Consider the following 26751-nt stretch of genomic DNA (forward strand, 5'->3'; position numbering starts at 1 on the left):
GAATGTCGCCAGCACACTGAGGATCACCAATATGGGTCTAAAAATGTTAACGAACGATCACATTGTTACAGCAGGGCAACGTTTCGGAGTCTCGCAGGGCCCCTTCATCAGGCGTGTGATTGGTCGCTGCAGCACGCACTTATACACACAGCCATTTTTAACGCAGGAACGTGTGTGTTTGGGTTGTACACTTGCAAACTGATAATGAGTGACACACTCAATAGAGTTCTGTATCCTGTTCTGTGGATAGACTTCAATATTTATTTACTATCTGATTAAAACTATAGTGTTTTAATAGTTTCCAGTTGGAAAGTTCTATTTACTTCAGTTGTAGTGCTAACATGACTGCATTTATGTTTATTAATTGGACATATTGTTCCATGTCAAAAAATTATGATCACCCACCTAATGTTCAGTAGGTCCCCCCTTTTGCTGCCAAAACAGTCCTGACTCATAAGGCATGGACTCCAAAGTAACATCCATGTGAATGATAGGATTCAAGGTTTCCCAGAAAAACATCACCCAAAAGCATAACACTGCCTCTGCTGGCTTGGCTTCTTCCCCACGCACCCGGCCTGCCACATGATGTGGATTAGTTCTGATGCTCATGTGCTCAAAGTAGGTGCTTTTGCCTTTAAACACTGGTCAGCACGGGCACCCTGACCAGTCTGCATCTATGCAGCCCCATATGCAACAAACTTCGATGCAGTGTGTGTTCTGGCACCTTTCTATAGAAACCAACATTAACTTTTCAGCAATTTGAGCTACAGTAGCTCTTCTATTGAATTGGACTACACGGGCCAGCCTTCGCTCCACACTGCATCAATGACCCTTGGCTGTCCATATTATTCTCATTTAAGCCAGCCATAGATGGATCGAAATTTGGCTGGTTCAGCAAGGACCGGTTGAATTTCAATCCATCTATGAGCAAGCTGGTTGTACAGAAGTTGATTTCTAATCTACTTCTGTACAGCCAGCATGTCTGAAAATTTTCACTCGATCACTGCTTCTGGCTATAGCCAGTGGTGCTAATGAGTAGAATCTGAAGGTGGGGAAACCTCCCTGCTGTCAAAATACAATAGCTCCACTAGCAGGGGATCTCCCATCCATCTTGAATGTGTGGATGGAGGAATCAATTCATTTTCTTTTGCTCAACTAGCTGGTTGAATGAAAGAAAATAAATCATATATTGCCTGTCTTACCCATCAAACAAGCCTTTCAAAGTGAAGGCTTATTTTGAAAAAGGAAAATAAAAGGGGTAACTTTACTGCTTATCGTCACAAAGTCATAAACAGAAGCAGGATCAACTAAATAAATACAGCAAAGACTGAAGCAAACCATGATACAGACAAATATAATTTGTGTCCCAGTGACCCCATAGGTAGACTAAGCTGTTACCATACCATAGTTCTGATAACATTACATAGAAAAGATGGGACTAGGCATCACCTTTGGAAGGAATCCAGATATTCAAAGTCAAAAGACAAAGAGATATTGCATTTCTTTGAAGTATAGCAGCGTCACAAAGAACACTATGAGACGTGTCCTGTGGATATAGCCTATCATTCAGAGCAAAGATTAACTTAGCGTGGGTGGAAAACTATCTCATTCATGCAATTGTGCAACACAGTGACTGTGCGTGAGTGTCACCCAGTTCAGCAATGTGATAAAGGGAGTGGCCAGGAAATGCAGAGGAATATAAATACATTCTTGGCATATACTGTGAAAGGTTTTGATAGCTGATCGGTGTTCTGACTATCACGCATTTAAAGATTAATCACAGTTAAAATGTAAAGAAAATGGCATCTGTAAATCACCTCTTCAGCTAAGAAGCAAAATGACTGCCTTATCTAAAACTCTCACTAATGAGCCTGACAAAGGACAACTATATGGTTTGAACACAGGTTGCTCAGTGACATTTCAGGGGTTTCTGTTACTGTTTGTTTCTGTGACTTGTCACTCACACTTTCCCAGGCCTTATTAGGAAATTGCCCTTTACTGATATCTGATCATCTAGTTTACACATTGCAGAGCTGTCTTGCTATACATTGCATCAGATTACAGGCTTCACTTCCTTTCCATCACTTTTACAGTTTTATAATTTATAAATCACAAAACAAAATCCTTTAGAAAAGGTGCAGCATCTACAAAATATCTATTAATCTGGGAGGCCATTTATAAATATGGCAGCATGTGAAAAATTGGGATTGTCAATGCCAACAGGATGATTAAAGCGGAGCTTCACCCAAAAGGGGAAGTTCCACTTTAAGGACTGCTTCCCCGCTCCCCATTAAAGACTGGCACCTTTGGGGGGGAGGGGGGTCAGGTACCCGCTCCCATTTCTGGTCTGATCGCCTAGGCGATCGGAAACGGAAGGTGTCCTCCCTCCCCCCCTTCCTGTAGTCTTTTGGGACATGTGACAGGTCCCAGAAGACTATAGGACCAGTCATGAAGCACAGCGCTACTCGTGCATGTGCACGGTGAAACGGGCTGCGGGGAACACACCACGGGACCAAGGGACAGGTATGTGGCTGTTTTTTAAAAGTCAGCAGCTACAGTTTTTGTAGCTGCTGACTTTTATTTTTTGACAGATGAGTGGAACTCCGCTTTAACTTACACTGGAATAATAATAGTAAGAATCATTTTTAGTTGCTATTAGAAATCCTTTCATGTTTCAAGTTGGAGTGGCTTCTTATATGCCTTGGATACCGTAATGGCGAGCTCTCCCTGCCATAAATTCTATTTCTACCTAGCTGAAAGGGTTCCCATCCCCTTTGTGGGTGAAAGCAACTCCTGTTGCATACTCCATAATATAAATTAATTAAAAAGACAGCAAGGTTTGTGTGATCCCTTCTTAATGGCCACAGCATATGTGCAGATCCAGAGATTCCAGAGAGATTTAAGAAATTACCAGGTGGTATGACTTTCCAGCAAGTATTAACAACTGAAATGTCAGTTGTGGGTGGACTGACTATTGAAGGGACACCATGACGAGTTTCACAAATAAAAAAGGATAAAATGATACATGCTAAGCACACACTATGTGATTTATATCTAAAGCTTGGGGAATAATGTCCTTTTAAAGCAGAACTGAATTAATTTTACAACAGACTGCGAGCAGTCTTCTGTGGCATGGAAACTGAGCTGTGCATGCACAACTCAGCTTATGTCATCAGTATGGTTCCTGGGTGCCAGGATGACTGATTTCTGTGCAGGATTTATTTTATCCTCCTGCTGGCCAATGGAGTTGCTCGAAGACTGGCACCCAGGGAGAAGATCAGGCACCAGCAAGGGACCCGGACAATTAGAGAGGGGGTAAGTTTTAGTTCTGCTTTAAACAGTCATAACCACAGACCGTGAAGGAGATGTTTTTGTTGAGGAGAAGCAAAACTGGTCTGGATGCAGTTCTAAAGCACATTTGGCTATCTGAAATATGGGAGGCAATACCGCATGTTCCCACTTCCAAAATGGCCGCGGCTACACTTCCGGAAAACGTCAGTGCATCAGACGTCACGTGTCTCTGATGCGTTTCGTCACTTCCTGGACTTTTTCTGAAGGGATCTTGGCCAGGAAGTGGGAACATGCGGTAGTTCCCTTATGTGATGTGATTTGTGTCTTTGGGAAGCTGATATCTACGATTTTAAATGTAAGTTGCCAAATAAATTTCTATACTCTATGGTGCCTTCTCTAATTGCCAATTTACTTATGAGGAGAGTGGAGGAGGAATCCCAAGATTGATCTGGACCCAGGAGTCTGATGCCATCCCTTATGTTGTTTGACAAGCCCTATTGAAACAGTATTGGGGAGAGTGGAGGAGGAATCTCAGGATTGATCTGGACCCAGGAGTTTGATGCCATCTCTTATGTTGTTTGACAAGCTTTATTGAAACAGTATTGGGGTAATTATTCACTACTACACGAGTTGGAGTGTTGTTTGGTTTGGTGCAGTGGGTTGAAATAATATTATTAACCACTTGAGTGGATCATGATTGCTTATTGCAGTGTTCACATATAGAGTTTTTTTTTTCTCTCTCTCTTCTTTCACATGCACAGTTTTAGTGTGTGATGTAATTCACAATGAATGGCACTAATTTCCAAAGGGCTTAACATTGATTTTGATTTAAATTGCTTTATCAGCAATTATTAACTTTATTTTTCTCTTGTGTTGTATCTTGAGTTACATATGTGTTTCTGGCTATCTGCATTTTTATTCATTTATTTACATCTATATGTAGCCATATGAAGGGTGAACAGCGTATGTCTAGAGGTGGTATCTTTATTTCATTTTTTATATATTTTTTATGTTTTTTAATGATTTTTGGCAATATTTATCTCCTCAAATAGGGAGCGGCGGTTTTCTGTGATCTACCTGTTTTATTTTTATATATATATATTTTTATATATATATATATTTCATTAATATTTTTTTAGATTTGCTTTTGCATTTTATTTACCTCCCTAATAAAGTTTATCTCAGGAGGTTTTTTGTATATAGATTTATCACATTTTTCACTTATGTGGTTCTTATACTTTTAGATTTGCTGGTGGATTTAGTACATCATAATTACTTACCATTACATCCCACATCGGTTCTGGCACGATTTTTTGTGCTAGAACTGAAGCCTGTGGTGTATATATATCTCCATATACACCTATTCAGGCTATGTGTAAGTAGAAGATCGACGGGCTACAAGAACATGGCCGCCGTGACCACTCCCAGTGGGTCACGATTGGAGGAAAGGCTGGCCTATTTAAGTGCGTGCTATAGACCAATCACGTCAGTCCTGAGGAAGTCACGGGGTCACGTGACGCAACGCGTCGACGGCAATACGTGGTGACGCACTTCCGGCGCGGCGCCATCTTGGTACACCCTCAGCCACACGCTTACACCCATGGTATGGGAAACAGCTTGTATTTCATCTGGCAAATGTGAGTGTACTATACATTTATTTTCTGGCATTCATTAAACGGTTTTACACTATGGAGGATGTCTTTTGCTTCCTTTATCCTATGGTTGCTTGAGCTGGGGTCCATCCTGCTCAGCTTACCTCGGAGGATACTATAGGAGAGGTGGAAGCTGTATACTGGAGATATACTAAAGTAACCATCCACTCAAGAGGAAGCATACCTTCACCCAGTGGGGATCTGTTAAAGCTCTGTGGCCCTGCAGGGTCGCAGGGAGGAGGTGAGAGGCCACTTCGGCTGTTTTCGGATTGCACGTGGTGGTGTGCGGGTCCACATACAGTCCATGGACTCTGTTTGAGTGAGAATATTGATATAGGATCACTGGACTTTACATCTATATATGTGCACTGTGTGTAGGGGTTGCACATCTGTTTTTCATCTTTTACCTTGTTAATATCATCACGCACATATATGTATTATGTTTATATAGGATTTCAACATTATGCTATATGTCCTGAGGTACTGATGCTATAACTGGGTGTTTTAGCGCTACATCATTTTTATCTTCTTCTGTATCTTGTTTGATCTTGGGGTATTGGATCAGATGTCAGCAGCTTCACACGTCTATTAATTGTATTGTACATAGGAGCGCAAGCAGATCCCTAATATCATCTTGTAATTTCCTTTTTGTATAAGGATAATACACTATGTTGAGTTTTTTTGGTTTTTGAGGTTCATGAATATTCGGACATTACACGAAGAGTGAAAATAAGAGAGATAATTTTTGGAAGAAATAATTGGAAGAAAAAAAGGAGGACTATAGTTTTTTGGAATCACACTTGGGGATATATATATATACTTTTATGAATTTTATTTAATTTGAAAAGAAAAGATTTGATAAATTTGTTCTTTAAAAAATTTGTTTCACTTTGAGCACAGTGGATTTTATTTTAGAAATATTTTTTCACATATATATATTTTTTTGTTTATTGGTTTATGTGTTTTTCACAGCACTACTAGTGATTTGAGCACTATATTGTTCAAATACTTTAGGATACATGCATGGAATAGCTGCACTCTTAAAAACATCACATGGTGGGGTACAGCAGGACAAGAGAAGATTGACGTGTTCCGCTCTAAATATTGCTTATTTGTAAACTGTACAGTACTGTTTTGCACAAAACAAGTCAATCTTCTTTTGTCCTGCTGTACCTCACCATGTGAGGTTTGTAAATGTGAATGCACAAAAAAGTCCAAAAAGAGTGCAGCTATTCCATGCATGACTGTTTCTTGAAGAGCAGTTGGCGGACCGAGCTAGCACCTTGGAAAGACTTGAACAATCAAGTAGTTTTTTGGAATTATTATCTGGAGCTGCGTGTATTCAAGTTACATATTTGATCTATTTGCGAATCAAGCTATATCAACTTGAAACAAGGGCGATATAAGCGATGGAAAACAGTTTATCCATTTTCCATTTAACACTATAGACTCAGTAGTCTACAACTGTTCTGCTTACTGAAGGAAAAAAAAGAAGCACCACCTGAATAATGAAAAGGATGACTGCAGAATGATTCATGGACAAGCCTCAAAAGAACAGAAGGATGACCAATGCTTAAAATGTTTGTATCAGATAGTTCTAGCTGTCTTCCTGTTTTGCTTATGGGATGTGTCTCAGGTAAGGCAATAATGAAAAAGTGACTCAAATTCATATATCATGTAATGACATGTTAAAAGATACAGTAGCTGTGTCTTTTTTCCCCAGCGTAGCAAAATATATTCAAGATGACTACATACTGAGTAAAAGTTAAGTCTTTGGACAGCATAACAAAAAAAAGTTTTTTTGTAATACTCAAACATGACTGATAAAATCACATCTTCACAAAGAATGAACATAACACTTTTCTTAGCTAAAGAGCATTGTTCCCAGATAAGTAGGAGTCAATTGTTACTCAGTAACTTACCCAATTAGCGACACAATCTGCTCCACTATGTGCTTGCTGAAAGTTATGATAACAAAGAGCTTCTGTAAACCAAAAAAAATGCAGTCAATTGAGGGTAAAATTGATGGTCACAGACAGAAAGATAAGTCACTATGAAAAACGGCCAAGAAACCTATCTGTCCTACCTTGAATCAGTTCCTGTACTACCATGACCTATCACGATCTTCTGTCCAACTGGCCTGGCAAATATTACAGGCACAACTGTATAGAAATACCTATTTCCCTGTTCTTTATACAAAGTTGAGTGATGGTCACTACGCATGCACAGATTATCAAACCTGCTGGACAGTTTCAGTGTGCAATATGTGCTTCTATCAAGTGAGCTTAGGGAAAGCCCTACAAGACCAGAAACACTTGCTGATGGCAAGTAAAGTTTGAATTAATCAAGTGACAAATGTAGTAGGCATGTATGGTAAAGAGACTATCATGGTTTTGTGATATCAGATGACTATGCAATGAAGATAATAACATGAAAGCAAATCAATTAAATCACTTGAATAAGGTATAAAAAAAAACTCTGGATGAAAAAACCCATAATGGATTGTGATGACTCCTTAAAAATGTGTTATTGTATAGCTGAAATTTTTAAGGAGACACATAAAAGTGTTCTAAACATTTAAAAGTTAACCAAAAAAACCTGCTAATATTCCACAACAAAACTTCCAATCCACATATAAGTGCCAGGCATTCACTTTTACCAAAAATGTTATGCAGCACTGTAAATATCAAGTGTTGCGTGGCTGCAATGTATATAGGGAAATTTTAAATACAAAATTTTAACAAAAATATACACAATCATTTTAACAATGTGCAACATTTCTCTTTCTGGCAAAGTGGATATTTTAGGTAACAATGTCTGAAAATGGCATCTGACATTTTAGTTCATTTGAATATGCTTGAAATAGTACCTGAAATTCATTGAACAGGAGAAGCACTAAAAAAATAACGCCTAAAAAGGCACAGCTGTAGACATGTACATCACCAGGAAATTGTGAAGGGAATTTACATACTTTTTATACAGCATACATTTTTATATTTCTGTGCAACTTGTTTCTTGCATTTATTTATGTGGCCTTTTGTAAGTTTTTTTAAGGCTTTTGCAAAGTTTTCATCTGATTTTCAATCGTAATTCTTATGTACATTCACACCTTGCCCTGGGTGATAATACATTATGTGCTAGTTATGTTGTGGAGCTCAGGCATCTCATGTATACAAAATTTACTATAGCAATCACATGGATTTTGAAAATTATTTGGATACTTTGTCAAATGTAGTACATTTTACATAGAATAATGCAGTGCAATTATTTGTATAAATCCTTCACTAACTGGTGTCAGACTTGGAGAAGCAATGAGTATGGTTTGAACAAAATGTCAAATGTGCTGTAACAGCTAACAAAAGATCCTCTCATGAGATGATGGTAAATCTGAAAATTGAAGTGGACATGTCATTGAGCTGTGACATCCTAGTGTCAACATATCTTTGATATTTATGAATTCAGTAACAGCACCAGTGACTGCTACATACTTACCTATATCCTATACATACAGTAATATCAGTATATTTTAGATTTGCTACTTTGTTTATTTTTTCAGCAAAAAATTTATGTTAAACCAGAAATCTGCAATTAAAAGAGCTGACAAGCGCAGTAGTCATTGGCCAGTATTAGCTTCACATAGTACTTATGGCTGGGGCTCATAATTTGGCCTAGAAATCTGTGGTGCGCCTCAATGTGAATGTAGCGGGCTCAAAATGAGGAAAACTTATTTATTGCAGTTTTATTTCACTTTATATTCTGCTCATTATTTCTTATGAGCTATCCATAAGAACAGCTGGAGCAAGTTATACATACTATTTTTTTTAAAAATACTTTAAAGCTGATATTTTCTTACAAGCAACCAGTGAACTACTCCCCCATACTGGACAGGGAAATACACAGCTGAGTACACATCTCTTTTCAACAATTCAACATTTTAGACTAAATGTAAAACCTGTTTAACATTATTTCACTCAGATGAATAGTTCACATTATTCAAGAGAGAATGGGTTCAGGATCTTTTAATATTATAGATAGGGTATTTTTTAGCAATACAATAACAATGTAACAACCATTGCAAAGGTTTCTAATATATACATTTTTATACTGTTTTAGTGATGACCCCTGTGTCATATTGAGACCAAAGGTCCTGATGAAGTGGGCTTTCCTGCGAAACGTGACGACCTATATTAGTGATCTCTGAGGACTCTACAACCTACGTTCTACTGCTACAAAACAAGCAGTAGTATTGGTGTCTGTTTACACATCTAGTTTATATTTGTGTGGTTCTTTTAAGTGTATACAATAAAGATATGTTATTTTAAACTATTTCTGTATTACTAGCCCTTGGACGTATATCAAAAGTCCCATCACCTTTTTTCTTCACCAGTTGTATTTACAAGGGATAATTCTCTCCAATGGTACAATACTGTATATAACACCACTTCCCCATATTATTTGATTTTATATAACACCATGGTCTACCTAAACAATATATTCAATTTATATCCAATCAGGCAGAATTTTTCACTGTTAGATGGTGCATTGATAGTAAGGTCTGATTTACCCCAAACAGGGTGGGGAGAATGGTGAATTCAAACTGAACTCGGTGCCGCCATTATTTCTCCAAAATTGGCAAGCTGGCAACAAAAATGGTCAGATTTACATCTCATATCTGTGCTACTCATTCATGGGATTTAAATTGGAACTCCAGGAAAAAAAAAATATATTTTTGGCATTTGTTGAGTCCAGCTTAGTTACCTCAAATTCTTGGTATACTAAATTTGGAGGGCTACCTGGGATGCTAAAAATCTTAGCTTTATTATGTCAGATACCACTGTCAGAACAAACATTTTAACTGGACTAAACAAACGGAAAAAAAAAAATTTTTTTCCTTGAGTGCCATTTTAATACGATTAGCAAAAGAAAGCAATCCATTTTGCAGCACAACTGACAGTTTAGGGCCTAAAGTTAGATGGAAAGCAAAGAAAATTAGTTAGATACTAGGCAAAGGGGTTGTGAAACTTCCAGTAGAATCATAAACAGGGCTTAGCAGAGTTAGGAATGGCAAATCATTAATGCCCTGTTGTAAATAGTCTGGACAATACACATCTGTCAGACTTGGGTTAGCGACATATACTGACATACAGCTGAACTGCACAGAGTTAAGTTTCATAAAATTTCCATAATTTCTGCTTTGATGGGAGTTGTATTTGTAAAAAGCAACTACACCGTTTTATGAAAACTTGACACTCAGGTAGACACCAACATTACAAGTAGGAGAAAACCATTCAAATAGATTGTCTCCTAAGCAAAATATGCATAGAAATCATATCATACTTGGCATCTATCAAGTATAGAGAAGTATGGAGAATCTCTATGTGGGATGTCTCTTGGATCTTGAAACTCAAGCATATGCACTTGGAGAAAAGAACTTTCTTTTTTGGTAGAAATAGTTTTCCTTGGGATGTGTCAAGGACCAAACCCAAGTATTCCATGCAAAAGAAAGGCTGGAGAACAAATGTGTTGAAATGTATCACCCAGCTGAAGGCATGGAGCATCTGATTGTCTTGTGGACATTTTCTGATGCTGTTGTATGGCAGACGAGTCCTTCAGAAAATGGTCATCTAGATAGCATGTGGTTTGGATGCCGTGAGTAGCTAAGGTGCTAAGACTTTTGTGATCGCTCTGGGAGCAGAGCTTAGGCCAAAGGACAGTTCAGCTGTCCATGCTTTTATCCATAAGATTCTGCGCATGTGGATGGAGATAAGAGCCATTTTGCACATTTGTTTCATGACCTTTTCTAGAGCATCTACACAGAAAAGTAGAGCAGAAGGAAACCGATTGCTGTGTAAAACCACAATCCTGAAATATAGGGTCAGATTGGTTGTTCATTGTCCTACTCCAGTTATCTGCAGGCTGACATACTGAAACTACAGCAAGAATTTTTAGGAGCGTCTCCAACTTTCCATCAACAGAATCTTTAAAAGGAACATTTTCAGTAGGTACAGTGAGATGTTTGTTTAGGACAGAGATGGCAGGATCAACTACAGGAATAGCCCACTTCTTTGTGAACTCTTTTTCCATAGGATAGAGTTCAGTAAAGATTTTGCGACAAGCGCATATTCTTTCAGGAATGACCCATTTGTCATAGACTGCATATTTTATCTGTTCATAAATAGGGAATGTTTTGCAGGGTTTTGTAGGTTTCATTGTACACAAAGAAGTGTGTCGAGACAGAGGACAATCAGCTTGCACAATGTGAAGGCATTTGTGGACAGAGGAAGTGAGCTTTTCAATGTTAGCAAGCATGTTGTGTGAAACTCCCTCTTCAATATAGTGACAATCTGGAGGAAAAAAATCTTCCGCAATATCTCAATATCCTCTTCATTTCTTCCTGTGTCTACGTCCTCTAAGATTGACATACCAAAATCCGATTCTATTTGAGAAGTGCGATTAGAAGAAGAGGTGTGGAGTTTTTGAGCCCTGGATGAAGATGGTTGTATTAAGGCAGTAGAAAGATTGTGAAATTCTGAGAAATCTGCCTTAGTCAAATAAGCCACTAATTGCATGCTTGATATTGGGCAAGAATCAGATAGCGAGACCAGTGCTGGAGCTGGTTCTTGCTTTAGTGAAAGGGATCGTCACTCCGAGGTTAAGTGTTGTGTGGGCCTTCAGCAAATCAAATGTATGCCTGTGATTTTGCATTGGATTCTTTTTGCCTGGTCTCAGCCATAGCTACAAGTGAGGGTATTCTCCTGTGGGATACATACGGAATAGAGAGCGGAGTATAGGGTAAGTGTAAGGAGTCTGCAGTAACCCTGGCATAGACCATACTATAACGAATCCTTGTGGGAAAGGGTGGAAGGAAGTGCCTGAATACATTAGGGCTCTAGGCAGATATAGCATTAAAAAATGCTACCGATGGTGTGATGTACAGTTGTGTCCAAAATTATTCAACCCCCAATGCTGTAAAGGGGTTTAGGGACTATAGTGTACATTTGGAATTGTATTCAGAATCAAATCCTACAAGGACGTTGTAACTACCCAAATGCAACTAAAATGACATCAATTGTTTATGTAATACAGTAGTAAATGGTTCTTATGTGGTTTCTTCATTGCCACAATTATTCAACCCCTTAAAGACTACCACTCTGAAGAACAGAGGTTCATACAGGTGCTTTCCATCAGGTATTGAAAACACCTGTGGATGTCACCGAGCAGCAATCAAGCATAATAAGCACCAATTAGGCAGCTTTAAAATGACTGTGATACTCAGCTCCTTCTAGACATTTACTGGTGTGGTTACAAACATGGTGAAGGCAAGAGAATGGTCCAGGAAGACAAGAGAAGAGGTGATTTCTCTTCACAGGAAGGGCAATGGCTATAAGAAGATTGCAAAGATGTTAAACATACCAAGAGACACCTTAGGAAGCATCATTCGCAAATTCAAGGCAAAGGGCACTGTTGAAACGCTACCTGGTCGTGGCAGAAAGAAGATGCTGACTTCGACTGCTGTGCGCTACCTGAAGCGTAGAGTGGAGAGAAGTCCCCGTGTGACTGCTGAGGAACTGAGAAAAGATTTGTCAGATGTGGGTACAGAAGTTTCAGCCCAGACAATAAGACGCACACTGCGTAATGAAGGCCTCCGTGCCAGAACTCCCAGGCGTACCCCCTTGCTGTCTCCAAAGAATAAGAAGAGTCGACTGCAGTATGCCAAAAGCCATGTGGACAAACCACAAAAGTTGTGGGATAGTGTTCTGTGGACTGATGAAACAAAATTAGAACTGTTTGGGCCCATGGATCAACGCTATGTTTGGAGGAGGAAGAACAAGGCCTATGATGAAAAGAACACCTTGCCTACTGTGAAGCATGGTGGAGGGTCAATCATGCTTTGGGGCTGTTTTGCTTCTGCAGGTACAGGGAAGCTTCAGCGTGTGCAAGGTACCATGAATTCTCTTCAGTACCAGGAGATATTGGATGGAAACGTGATGCAGTCCGTCACACACCTGAGGCTTGGGAGACGTTGGACCTTTCAACAGGACAATGATCCCAAGCATACCTCCAAGTCCACTAGAGCATGGTTGCAGAGGAAAGGCTGGAACATTTTGGAGTGGCCATCGCAGTCACCAGACTTAAATCCGATTGAGAACCTCTGGTGGGACTTAAAGAAAGCAGTTGCAGTGCGCAAGCCTAAGAATGTGACTGAACTGGAGGCCTTTGCCCATGAAGAATGGGCGAAGATACCCGTAGATCGCTGCAAGACACTTGTGTCAAGCTATGCTTCACGTTTAAAAGCTGTTATAACTGTAAAAGGATGCTGTACTAAGTACTAAGATTGAATGTCACTTGGGGGTTGAATAAAACTGATAATGCTGTGAGCACAGAAAAGACATTTGTGGTTATTTCATTATAACTGTTATGTTATATTTGTCTGACCTACAAGTGCCTCTTTAATGTAAATGTAAGCAAGATGACTGAATGATCAAAAGCAATGTCAAACTGGCCAAAACACTCAATTTCAGTGGGGGTTGAATAATTTTGGACACAACTGTAACACTTCATCCATCTGAAACTGAGGTTTGAGTGGTTGAATTTTAGCATTACGTTTGAAAATTTTACACTCTGAGGCAAATCCATTCCAAACATAGCCCCATTTTTTACTGTAATGGTCAGAGATAAAGCGTGACTCTTTGCTGGACTGGTAGATATGTCCAGGCTTTGCTTATCACTTTGGGCAAACCTCTGAAGGTGTCTTTGGGGACTGGCTTCCAAAGTGATGGAGCATGGCCCCGGTCCAGTATAGCACCCTGCAGCTAACTCAACATGCTGAACCAAGTACCAAGATGAGCACCTTTGCAGTATCCAATGCCCGAAGCAACATTACATGCTGTCTTCACAGCACAGGATGAGGGTACTGCTCCCAAAGTTTGACCAAGGTTAGGGCGGCCTGCCCAGATACACTGTTTCTATACTAGCATTAGAAAATAGTGAGGGTATGATTTAAGAATGGGAAAAAAAAAATATTAACAAAAAAAGGGGAGAGTTTCTCTGTTATGGAGTATAGGTCTATCACCTTCAGACACTAGAACAAAACTGAGGACTCATGGAGTGGGGTAGGGTTTTACGGGAGGCACCCAGGGGGCAAGTCCTCTAAAGCCATGCCAATTTCCAATCACCTAAAGGTACATGCATGTATGAATATTCGGTCTCTGTCCTGTACTGTTCAACTAAGAAAGCTTTTTTTATTTTTACTCTCCTCCGTCCTTCAGTCTTTGCTGTGGCTGTAAAGACTCAGGACCGAGTAACAGTTGCTCCAGGTTTAATTGTTCAGAGGGGGCGGTCACAGCTCCAGCAATCCACCACCTTTTTCCCTTCCTCCTTCAGCTCTGAGCTGAGAAAAATATACTACTGGTGCACAGCATTTTCAGGGACTTCTTTTACCATCCAATCACTGAATTGCTACTACTGCTTGTTTGTCCCACTGCTCAATCACTCAGAGAAGAAAAGCGAAGATGAAGCATTCTGGAGGGGAGGAGGAGAGCAGCTGCAGCAACTTTGAACTTTCGGGAGCATGCAGACTGCCTGGAGCCAACATACATCACACATAAGAGAAGAAATGGGGAGGGATCCCGACATTTTGTCGGGATTTTACTCCAGAATAGACTTTAGCCCCTCCCTCAGATATTTGCTTTGTTTACAAGAAAGGGTGTACAGTTAGGCAGTTAGAAATGGTGTAGAGTTAGAAAGGCTAGAAATAGTTTTAGGTAACAGTAAGTTACAAGGATTCATATTTTGCAGAAACATTTACCTCATACTTCTTTTTTAAGCTGAATCTCTAAATGCCCTAACCTGAAATTAAGGAACTTAAAGAAGAAGTACAGCCAAAGCTCTTTTGCCTGTACTTCTCCTTTGGATCAAAAGAGTGTAGTACGTTCTGCACTCTCGTGACCTGTTTTCAGTTGACAGCTGTCATGCTGACATCACTCAGCCAGTCCAGGCAGAGTAAAGATCTTGACTCTAAAGTCAGGATCCACCCCAGAGTCTGAAGCGGCATTGGGCTCAGCTTCTCAGTGAGTTGCTGAGAGCCTGAGCGACCTGTTTCCCCCCCCAACCCCCAAACACACACACACACAGCCCAGCGCTCCAGTGAGTCATCGATGTCTGCTTAGAGCGGCTCTGAGAACTCAGCGATCAGCGGTCATGTGATCACTGCGTTCTCACCCTTAGAGCCAAAGGGGGTTATCCCCATAGGTAAGTATAATTTGGGAAAAAAAAAACTATTCCCATACTTCTCTTTTAATGAAGAACTTTTGAAGAAATTTACATTGTTTTAAACTGTTACATTCCCGTCTCAGGTCAGAAATGCTACAGCAGATGCTCTGAAAGGTGCAGGTTTCTGTTAGAACATGTGGTGGCGGCTACCATTATTGGGTGTAACTGTAGAGTTTATTTGTCCCATTAATATTCACACCCAGTATGCTGGCACTTAGTATTTTGTCCTGCAAGCTGGAAAATCACAGAGTGCAATATGTCACATGTAGATCACAATGTGCATGGTCATCTTTAGGTCTCAGTTACCTCCAAACTGCTGACAGTCAAAACTCATCAATAGAGATTAGGCAGGTTAGAATATCTTGTCTAAATACAAAAGTCTTTACTATGATAGGCAAGTACTGGAGAAGTGTACACCCTCTGCCCTGCTTCACAGGCTTAGCACAAATAGTAACCCTTAGGTGAATATTTGTGGAGGCACTAACCAGCACAGATATCCAGTAGTGGTTCCATTGTGGCTTCAAAGTTTGATTACCCCCTTGAGTCTATGTGGAGTTTTAGAATATACAATATGCCTATCCCTTTTATACGACACCACATATTCACAGTTAAAAGCGGTTTGAATATGGTAAAACTATAGGTAAATACTAAGGTTAACCACTAATTTCCTGAGAACTGTAAGTGGTAAAACTATTTTAAGAACAAGTATTCAAAGTATTCTTTATTAACTGTGAAACAATTTAGAATGTTCTATTTTTTATCACTAAAGTAAAGAGTAAAGAGACAAAACAAACTGAACACATGTTTGTTTCAACATTGCAATGTTGCAAGCAAGATCTGTAATGTATTGATCAGCCTGCATGCATGTCGGTACATGCAACACATATAACAGCCTGTCAATAATTAAACAGGCACATTTGAACATCTGATTAATTTACATAGATATAATAAGTATGAACTTGCCTGAATGTGCATTTTTATTATTGCTTTGCCTATCAGAGTTGCTCCAAAAAAAGTCCAGAAGGGAACAAGGAAATGCCCACATGTTATTCCTGCCAGATCAAATAGGGGATTGGGAATCTAGAGGGAAAAAATTAAAGAACAATGTTAAAACATCAACAATTCAACTACACAATTACCCAGGTTAATGCAGTTTTTTTAGTTTTGTAAGTATTTTGTGTATATTATACCCCATTCAAACTTTCTCTAAAACACAGCGGAATGCTGGAGATTCTTTTTTGTAAGAATAAATCAAGAAATATGACAAAACTCATATGCAGCATAAGAAGTAGCATTTATATTGCTAAAAATGAGTTTAGGAAAGAATGTTACTCCACTTTCTGTTTTACTGTCATGGACAATGGATAGAGGTGGGAAGGTTTTTGTGGAGGGCACTATATTATATTATGAAATTTTCCTGCACTATTTTATGGCTGTGCCTTCTGAAAACTATGGATACAACTATCAGTAATGATTTTAATAAGTTTTACATGTAGCAATTTGTATTAATGGTATCCTGTCTTCATCTATGTGTATGCAAGAGTGCCAGACAGCCCAAACCTGGAAGGCTCTCCTTAAAGCTGGTCAAAGATACTCATATTGAGTATCACCAAACAACTTGGCCAAGGACAAGTGTGGACATATTTTACAAGCCAGTTCACACTGCACCTGTTTCAAATTTTTTTGTCATACCGATTGTAAAATACATTTCTTTAAAATGCTGTATACATGCAGTCATTATATTGCTGTATCTTTAAATTACTATGCAGCAGTGTAAAACTACTGCACAATCATAAAAGGGAAATAGGGCAGGAAAAGTTTTGCACTTTTATGGATGGTATAAGAAAAGGTGTATCTTGCTTATAAAAAAACATGACAACAGTTATTCAAAGAGGAAGGAAGGCAATGTAAGCATGGGGCTCCAATGGTTCTGACAACAGTCCCGACTCTGCATAGGAATGCATCAAAATTAAACTGGTGTAAGTAGGATTGCACTTAAAGGATAGGTTCACCATTGGAACACATTACATTTTACACCCATATTTATGGTGCGGCAGACAGGCTTGTAGTTCTCAATGGAATGTGTGTGCACTGCTCCTAGTCCATTCACTTTTCTTCCAGCTTTAAAACTGAAAGTGGATGTGTGGGCAGAAATCTGGATGGAGAGTGTGTACCCGCAATCTACTAAACATAGGCACAACACTTTACCGGCTCTTGCGTAAAAAAAAAAAAAATGTGCACATTTTTCCTGCATAAAATATGTGCATTTATTATTTTTTACTTAAATGCATGTTTCAGAATCTGTCGAGGAAGGTTCTAAAGTTAGGCAAAAGGGCACCAAACCCCTTTGGCCCCCATTCCTTGTTCTACATAGTTCCTACCATGACTTGAAACTCCAAAACAAACCCATTATGTCGATATACACAGTAGAACATCAAGATTACATCCCCCTTCATTACTACTCAGATTCCTAAATCTGCTGTAAGCCAGCCCTCCTAAAATGATGATACCTACAGAACCAATTATCAACCCCCTGAATTGATGAGATCAATGTATCCCCTCAACTGATGAGACCATTGTACTCTTACCCAGATCTGATGAACTCCACAAACATGCCACCACCACCTCTGACTGATATTCATGAAACTCACTTTCTCTAGTCTCAATACACCAACATTGACCCTTTTTTTCTCCCTTCAGACTTAACAGACCTGAGGTTACCATCTAGCCTATACAGATGACACCTATGGACTTCCTTGACCCCCAACTGACTTATGTCCCATGCTAACCCCCTCATCCTACAACAAACATGCATATTTTAGTTAGTATAACTTTAAAGGAGTATCTGATCTTCACATCTTTTATAGAAGTTTTCCTGAGCAATATTAAACATGTGCAGTCAATGAAAATGCATCTAGGACAGACGTACCAGAAAAGCATACAATTACCCACCAGAGAAAAGAACGTTCATGTGTTGGAAATGTGTTAGTGATAAAGGAAAGAATGCCTTCCTTAAAACAAATACAGAGCTTGCACTGAACTGGATAATTCACTTACATCCTAGGTTACAACCTCTTAGTTTAAGGACTGTTTACTTCCAGTAAATGTCCTGCATATGACGTACCATATAACTAAGTATGCAATGAAAGCATCTTTACACAAAGGCTTATTAGTTTACTTACAACATTGTTTACACTAAAACAACATTAATTCCATTTAATTACACAATAAGTTGACTTAAAGTGTTACTAAACCCAGGACCCTGCATTCACTATATCTGGTCTCCCACAGTACACACAACATGGAAATGCAATTATTTTAGTAAATAGAAACTGCTAAATAGCTTTTCTCGTCAGCAGTTGGAGCAGTCTTGTGACTTCTATCGGTGTTCAGCAGAGCACTGGTTAAGGCTTGTAGGAGGATTTTTCATTCTCTTGTAGGAGGATGCAGAACCCCTGACCTCTGTCTGGATAGTGCTGATTGACCCCATGCTGATCACATGCACTCTCCCAAGAAAAAAAACAAACTATCTAGCAAACTGAGCATGTGCAGCTTGCCCCAGAGCCTCAGTTCTATCAGGAGATATTTAGTAGACACTGGAAGACGTTTTCAGAACATATATAATGTTTGGGGGTTTTGTGTAATCTTCGGGCCTAAAATGATTTTATAAATGTGTGCAAAAATCACAAAACCAGCTCTAGAAGCGAAAGGGATAAAAGATAAGCTGGGCACTGCCCTTTACTGACGAGCATCCAATCGGTGCTCATTACACTGCACGGTCTCCCCCCTCCCTGCTAGTCCCTGGGTGCGGGGCTGGAGGCAGGCAGGGAGGGGAGGAGGAGATATACAGCACAATGTTAAAAATATTAAACGTTTAAGTCGCCATAAAGCCCCTTTTATTTTTAGAGACTCCAGACGTTACTTAAAACACTTCAGATTTAAATAAGGTTTTGGTTAAAATGCATTTATTTTTTATCAGGAGAAGTAGATTACCATGAGGGACAAGTAGATTGGGGCACCAATAGATACACTTTAATTCAGAAGATGATTTCTTAATTCAGAGGATGATTTTGCATGAGATGCCTGGATGTGCTAAGTGCAAAGATGCTCAGAAAGGCTTCCCTCACTGCCAACTTGAGAGTAAGCATGAGCCTCTGCAAATTTTGGAAAGAGACAAAGTTTATGTGTTATGCATCGGTTTTATCCAGTTCACCTGGAAATCTGTCTATATGAGATTGAATGTAAATATCAGTAGACTAAGCTGGGAAAAAAAGGCTGACATAGTGCAATACAATTATAAACTGCTTTATTAAATTACATTTGTAAGCCAAGACCAAAATAATCAAACTATTATTAGAATACTAGTCTGATAACGTGCCAACATACTATGTACTGTTATAAATGAAAGACTCAGTAGTAAAAAAAAAAAAAAAAAAAAAAGTAAAAAAGACATGAAACGGTGGGAAAAGAAGGCTCTGCCTGTAAACACAAATTTGTGAAGTTAGATAACTAGACTTAAAGTGTTTCTAAAGCCTTAAGGTTTTTCACCTTAATGCCTTTCATGCATTAAGGCGAAAAACCTTCTGTGCTGCAGCTCCCCCCCAGCCCCCCTTTTTCTTACCTGAGCCTGATCTGATCCAGAGATGTGCACGAAAGCAGCGGCTGTAGCCACTGTCTCCCTCCTCATTGGGCAGATTGGTGGCTCCCACTGTTGTTAATCAAATGCTGTGACACGGGGGTGGGGCCATGACGCCCGCTCTGTGTCAATGGACGAAGACAGGGCGTCCCAGGAGAGAGCCCGCACAGGTACCCCTATGGAAAGTTGCTTCCTGCGAGGTCTGGCGGGGGACCCCAGCAGAGCAGGATCGAGGCTGCTCTGTGTAAAGGCATTGCACAGAGCAGGCAAGTATAACATGTTTGTTAATATAATTTGTAAAAAAAATGAAGGTGTAATATCACACCTTAATTATACATCTTACATGAAATTCTACTTTTAAAAACATTATAAAGAACAAATAAATATACAGATCTAAAAAAACAAAAAAAAAAAACAACTTACAGAAGCACAGGCCAAAATCCCCAAGAATCCTACTTTCTGCACCAGGTTTTGAACAGCAAGCTTGGCTCGAGATGCAAAGTCCTAAAAAGTAAAGAAAATCAATTTTTAATAGAGAAAAAAAAAATCTATATAATTTTCGAATGTCTGGTATGATGCACATGTACATCTCGATGACAAATACAGTTAAGAAGCATGATATAGGATATCTGTGTGTGTGTATATACATATATATATACATACATATACACACACATATAAATATATATATATATACACACACATACATATATAAATATATATATATACACACACACACATACATATAAATATATATATATACACACACATACATATAAATATATATATACACACACACATACATATAAATATATATATATACACACACATACATATAAATATATATATATACACACACATACATACATACACACACATTTCTAACTAGACAAGCTGATATTAAAACAAAGTTGCATTAATGTACAAAAAAAAAAAAAAAGGAACTTAAATATATCAGAACAGTATTATCATTTGTAGGGGACACTTATGATAATGGAATTCTATAACCACAAAACCAGTAGGCATAACATTTACCAACAACAGACTGCCCTAAACAATGCCCATAGCAATCACACTTTTCTTTAGTTTGAATGATGGAATCCAGAGGCTTGCCACAGACAGTTTCAATTTTGCTACCTTTTTCAGAAACTCATTGGGGTTGATTTAGTAAAATGTGGTGCATCTGTGCATGGTAGCCAATCAGCTTGTTCAATTAAGGTTTGACGATAAAACCTGGAAGCTGATTAGTTTCTAGGCAGAGCTGCACAAAATTTTGCACTCTCCTGTTTTAGTAAATCAGCCCCGTTATATCGCTCATCAACTATCAGAATGTAAAGAGCATTCAGAAGGTCTGTTTTCTTAATAGGGTAATGTATTAAAACTAAACATTAATACAAAAAAAAAGGGAAGCATGGCCAGCAAGTGCAAATAATAAGCAAAATGATGCTGTATTCTGATTTTTATGGTCTCCTTTTCCCTTCATATTGTGTATGCGCAGCACAATCTTCATCCTGACAGATACAGATGCTGTAAACAACTTTTTTAGTGTGCATAAGCAGGGATAGATGTAACTCAATGTGCGCAGGTGCAGCACTGTGTTATCTACTGGCTGGTCTGTATATTTAGGGAAAAGACACTGTCCAAAGATGACACGTGCTAGGACATGGTGTCAGCGTTTGCGGAGCAACAGACTAGAGCAGAGAGCAGTACGACAGTGAGAGAAGACTCCTATGTGATATTCTTTGGTAAATATCAACTGTTTACAACATGGGCACATTCATTGTGTTTATAATACAGTATTATCACTTGCATCCAATGTGTATATAATATACAGTTCTGATTTAACACCATAAACATGTTTTATGTTGACACAAAGTATCATTGCCTTCTTAGAATCTTGAAAAAAGGTTTACAAACTATCTTTGGTATTATTGGATTCAGTAATTGGAGTCAATTTATAAGGGACTAATACAGAAAAAACAACCCGATTATTACAAATATCAAGAATTCACACACTGAAACACAGAAAAAGAGTAAAATTGTCTACTGCTAAACTAAAAATGTATAAAGCAATTTTTCATTAAAATTAGTGTGTATGAAAAAAAATATACCATTAAAAGTATATCAGAATAAATCTAGCGGATATATACAGTATAATATGTTTGCACAAATGTTTCTATTTATTTATTTTATACAACTCTTATTGGATTGTTGCAGGTTTTTTATATCTATGTAACGTGAATAAATGTGCAGTTCCACGTATAGAATATAATTAATAGGCAAGCAAAATAATATGTTTATATTTTAGAACTAGAAGGTTGTATATATTTTTTTCTAAACCCTGCTTACAACAAATATATAAAACTTATTGAAAAGCTAAAGATGAAAGTCAGAAATTTAAGAACAGTTACTAAGCTGTTCAAGATCTTAATATGACTGTACAATTTGAGGTATGATTTTGTATTTATATTTTGCAGAAATACTGCAAATATGAAGATCATTACAATAGGACACACTGCAAAAAAATCTTGGTGGTTTAAAAAGATTGCCAGTAAATAGAAAATTGCAGCTCTGTGAAAACAACATATTTATGTATATGTCTTAGTATTATAATACAGATGTTAATTAAATTTAAAATTATATGCATATTAACTGTGCTTCAAGTAAAAAAACAAAATCAGGCTGAGGAATAATTGTTATTTGTTTATATATATATATTTTAAGATTTTCCCCATACTTGTAGGATTTCTCTCTGCTTTTATAGCTAAAATTTTAAACAGCTCTTTCATTCACTTCCGGTGAATTAAATTAAAATCAGTAAGGTATATTATTATTATACAGTATTTGTATATTTACAGTTCTTACACACTTGCGCACTTTTGCTTAAGCAGGCTGTATACAAAAATCCAGAATACAACACAATTAAATTAGGATGATTATAGGATGAAATTAGTTATTTTAGCAAGCAACTTTGTCCTAAATCAGCTATATTTTTTAATTACAAAAAATACATCTATACATTAAATTTTTTAACACAAAAAAAGCTTTAATTCCTGTAAAAGCAGTTTATCTAACTGTATTCTTAACAAAAATGTCAGTAACATAATAATGAAAAAGCAGATTTTTCATTATGCTGCACAATGAGCAATTTATAAATGGATATAGGAAAGAGTACACAGATTACCTTATATAAATTAAAAAGAACTACATGCAGTATATATCCAAAGCTTAAAATAAATCCTCACAGCTTCATCTAATTGTGATTGAGCAAATGCTACAGCTTTTACAATATTTTTCTTGTTTTATTTCCTTTAAGTGGAGTGTGCAGAGGAATATAACCTTGTGTAAGAAATTTGGAAAACCCCTGTAATTGAGTTTCAGTTTTTATATAACTGATTGATTAAAGGAAATCAATGTGAACTGGTAAAAATGAAACAATAATTTTAATTGTTATATAGAACACACATTTAGTGTATTTTAATTCCACATATAAATCTAAAAATGGAATAAGCACTAACATGTAACATATCTTAACTATGATCAATACCAATACAAACTGAAACATTTGTTTTATAATTTTATACTTTGAATTTATAAACATATATAAATTAATCCTTACTTCAGATATTTTAAAAACAAATATTAAGTATGCTCAAAATGTAACCTAAACATATAATTATTCTAATAAAAAAATAGCAATTCCCCAGTCTTAGAAATAATGATTATTACATTTAATGGTATACTTTTCCACCTATTAAAAATTTGTTATTTATTACTTTAGATTTACCAGTCATTCATTATTTTAGCTATACAGAGAGTTATTGAGTTAATTTCCTATTAATATATTTACCCTCTTATATAATACATCATATATTTAATGACATTTTCAAAATTTACACTAACACATCTTGGAATTCAAATAAACTGTTAAAACCAAACAACCAACCTAATTTAATAATAATAAAAAATCCCCAAAAAACAAAGGCTATGTAAATAAAAATACCACTACTCTAATATGTTAAAATAGTCAGTAGGAAAGAATAAGATGTTTCACCTGTCAATGTAATAATCAATGTATCAAAATTTTGCAGAGAAGTTATCTGGCTTCTTTACAGATATCCCGTTCTTTTTGTTCATGCTGCATCTAAAATACTTCTACCCCTTAGTCATACACTAAACTCTGAATGAACTGATAAACCCCCACCTCTCCACCAAAAAATAACTTTTTTGAAAAAAAAATTAGGCTTGTGTAGTGATTCAAAATGATCAATTAGTTTTGATTCTGGTGTGAAGGTTAGAAAAATACCTGACAAAAATGTAATTTAGGATTTGTAAGCACCTGCACAATGGGGCTGATTTACTAAAACTGGAGAGTGCAAAATCTGGTGCAGATCTGCATCAGCTTCCACTTTTTTTGTCAAAGCTTAACTGAAAAAGCTGAAGTTATCAGCTGATTGACTACCATGCTAAGCGGCACCAGATTTTGCACTCTCCACTTTTAGTAAATCACCTCCAATGCTTTATATAAGCTTACTAAGGAAAAATAGATCTCTTGGTGCCTACCGATGGGTCAGTGTTATCAAGATATTTTAGAACATTTAAAGTATGCAGGTGCACCTATTAAGATAAAGCTACACAGCGACACCTCAACTCTACTTCATATACATAATAGACATATAGGGGTTGATTTACTATGGTAAATGGACTGTTCACATTGCAAGGGAAGTTGCACTTTGCAGTAGAATTTACCCCAGAGCTTTTCAAAGAATACCCAATCACAAGAAAATTAAAAAAAGGCTTTTTTTGCTTGCACATGACTGGATGATGGAATTCAGCTATAATGCATTCACTTGGCTCTGGGGAAAATGACAGTCTATTTGCCTTTAGTAAACCAACCCCATAGTCTGCAATATAAGACCACCACTTTAGATCGCTGAGCTGCTTTTTTTTTTTTTATCTCATGTACACTGCAGCTCCTAAACTGATGTTCAGGAGCTGTTCAGCAGTTTTTTTTCCAGCAGCCCCTGAACTCTCCCTAATGTTTTCCTATGTGTCCATGTACACATTTTCGTTTACAGGCAGTTGAGTTTACAGTGCATCCAGGAGTAGATTTTACCAGCGTTTCAAACGCAACATGCTTGAAAACACGGTTAACCGCATTTATAAGCGCAGTTTTTTTAACTGTTCTCTGTCCAGAGCCTTTTTTCATCATCAGAAATGCATGCAAAGCATTTTCCATGTATTCAAATGGACCCAGTACACCAGCGCAGTCAGTTCCAGGTTTCGCGTGAAGGAAAAACAGGGATGGGATCCATAGTGAATACAACCAGAAAAGATAGGTCATCTCAACACATACTGCTCTCTCTGCTTCTGCTCTCTCTATTCCTCTCAAAATGTCTGAAATAGTTAATTTTTTACTATTTTTCAGTGCATTTGGGAAGGTCTCATGAGGTTATCTTTTAAAAACGCTTCTAAACGCAAACGCTCATAAACGAGGTATGCAAACGCGGCTAAACTGACGTTTTTTAACCTACATTTTCCAGCAGTCAGTTTCCATCGTTCAGAAAAGATTTCCAAATGTCCCGTGTACATGAGCCCTAAGAAATTCTGGTCCTATGCTGACACCTTACCTATCTTTAGCTATACAATGAATAATTCTGTGGTTTCACTTGCCACAAAAAGAACTGTAAATAATTCCACCCATTTTCTCCATACTAACAACATTTTTTAAATTTTTATCAAGCTTTTTTTTTTTTTTTTTTTTAGGAGATAATCAATATTAACACTTTGTTAAAGGACAGTAACTTAATTAAGCAAAATTCCAGCCAAGATGTTACAAAAAAGTTAGGATAGACTAATATAGCGCAAAAATTGCTGTCTCTATGGAAGAAAATTTTCTCATGTCCTATTCTGTGACACTCTCCACCTAGACAAGAAGCCAGGGGAATCTTTCTCATGGGGATCCAGGAAGAAATAAAATCCTGCCAGAGATATCTTTCACTTCACTAAAAAGTTGTATATTTTCTGTTGTCTATATGCCTGATGAAGGTGGAGTTCCCTTTATTTCAGCATTTGTCAAACAAGAATTTAGAGGAAAGCTCCTAAGTGAGGTCACAGACCTTGATGCAATGGTACATAGTGTCCACCAAAGAAAAATAAAATCACGTTGCAAGCCTCTCCTATATATTTACAGCGCTGCAGACAAGTGGGAACTATGTTCCATACAGGTCAGACATGCGGGAGGGTCCAGAGATTCTGGATACATGTTTAGCTATTAATTAATTCAGTGACTGATATTAATTCGCAAAAGAAGGACTGTTAAATAAACAGTATTGAATAATTCCCAAGTATCTAGATCAACTAATTAAAATGGCCATTGATAACAACTGGAAAAAGACCACTATTTCTCTAGACTTAAGCTGGCCACAGATTGATCGAAACTCACCTGGAAGAATTTCAAATAGTGTGTGGCCATCCATGCTAGACAGATGACGATCATATTGGAAGACTTTTCTCGATCATTGGTTACAGCCAATCAGCTGATCAGTCTATTCTGACAGCGCTGGGTGCAGCTGTTAGAATACAATGTCCTAGCAGGGAGATTCCTGAACCGGTTTGTTTTTTTGCTCAACCCATTGGCTGAATGAAAAATAACTAGCCATTACTGAAGGCTAGCTTTACTGAAGAAATGTAAATTAGAACATGACAAACTACAAGCTATCCTTCCTCCCTATTTCTTCTTCTATTTTTCATTCTAACTCTATTTTTTATTTTATATGATGGGTTTCTTTAACCTACCTATACATGTAGACTATGAATACGGCTTACCCTCACAGGGATGTAAACGTCAACTATATATGCACCCATACAGGCACAAGTGCCTACATTATTAGATTTGCT

At 37.6% G+C, this 26751-nt stretch overlaps 1 protein-coding gene across 4 annotated transcripts in view; it reads right to left on the reverse strand.

The window, feature by feature from the left end:
* The window catches only part of VMP1 (vacuole membrane protein 1), a 225947-nt gene that overhangs the window by 38354 nt on the left and 160842 nt on the right, over positions 1–26751 (reverse strand). For all 4 annotated transcript variants that reach the window (XM_089676659.1, XM_089676658.1, XM_089676657.1 and 1 more), the window contains 3 exons: positions 20275–20355; positions 16179–16295; positions 6866–6927 (listed from right to left, as the gene is read on the reverse strand). In XM_089676659.1, coding sequence (XP_089532785.1) covers positions 6866–6927; positions 16179–16295; positions 20275–20355 — 260 coding nt within the window. The remainder of the gene's footprint in view (positions 1–6865; positions 6928–16178; positions 16296–20274; positions 20356–26751) is intronic.

The sequence above is a fragment of the Staurois parvus genome, unplaced genomic scaffold, assembly GCF_062004578.1.
Source record: "Staurois parvus isolate SC_StPar_1 unplaced genomic scaffold, SC_StPar_1.0 ptg000172l, whole genome shotgun sequence".
Taxonomy (NCBI): Eukaryota; Metazoa; Chordata; class Amphibia; order Anura; family Ranidae; genus Staurois; species Staurois parvus.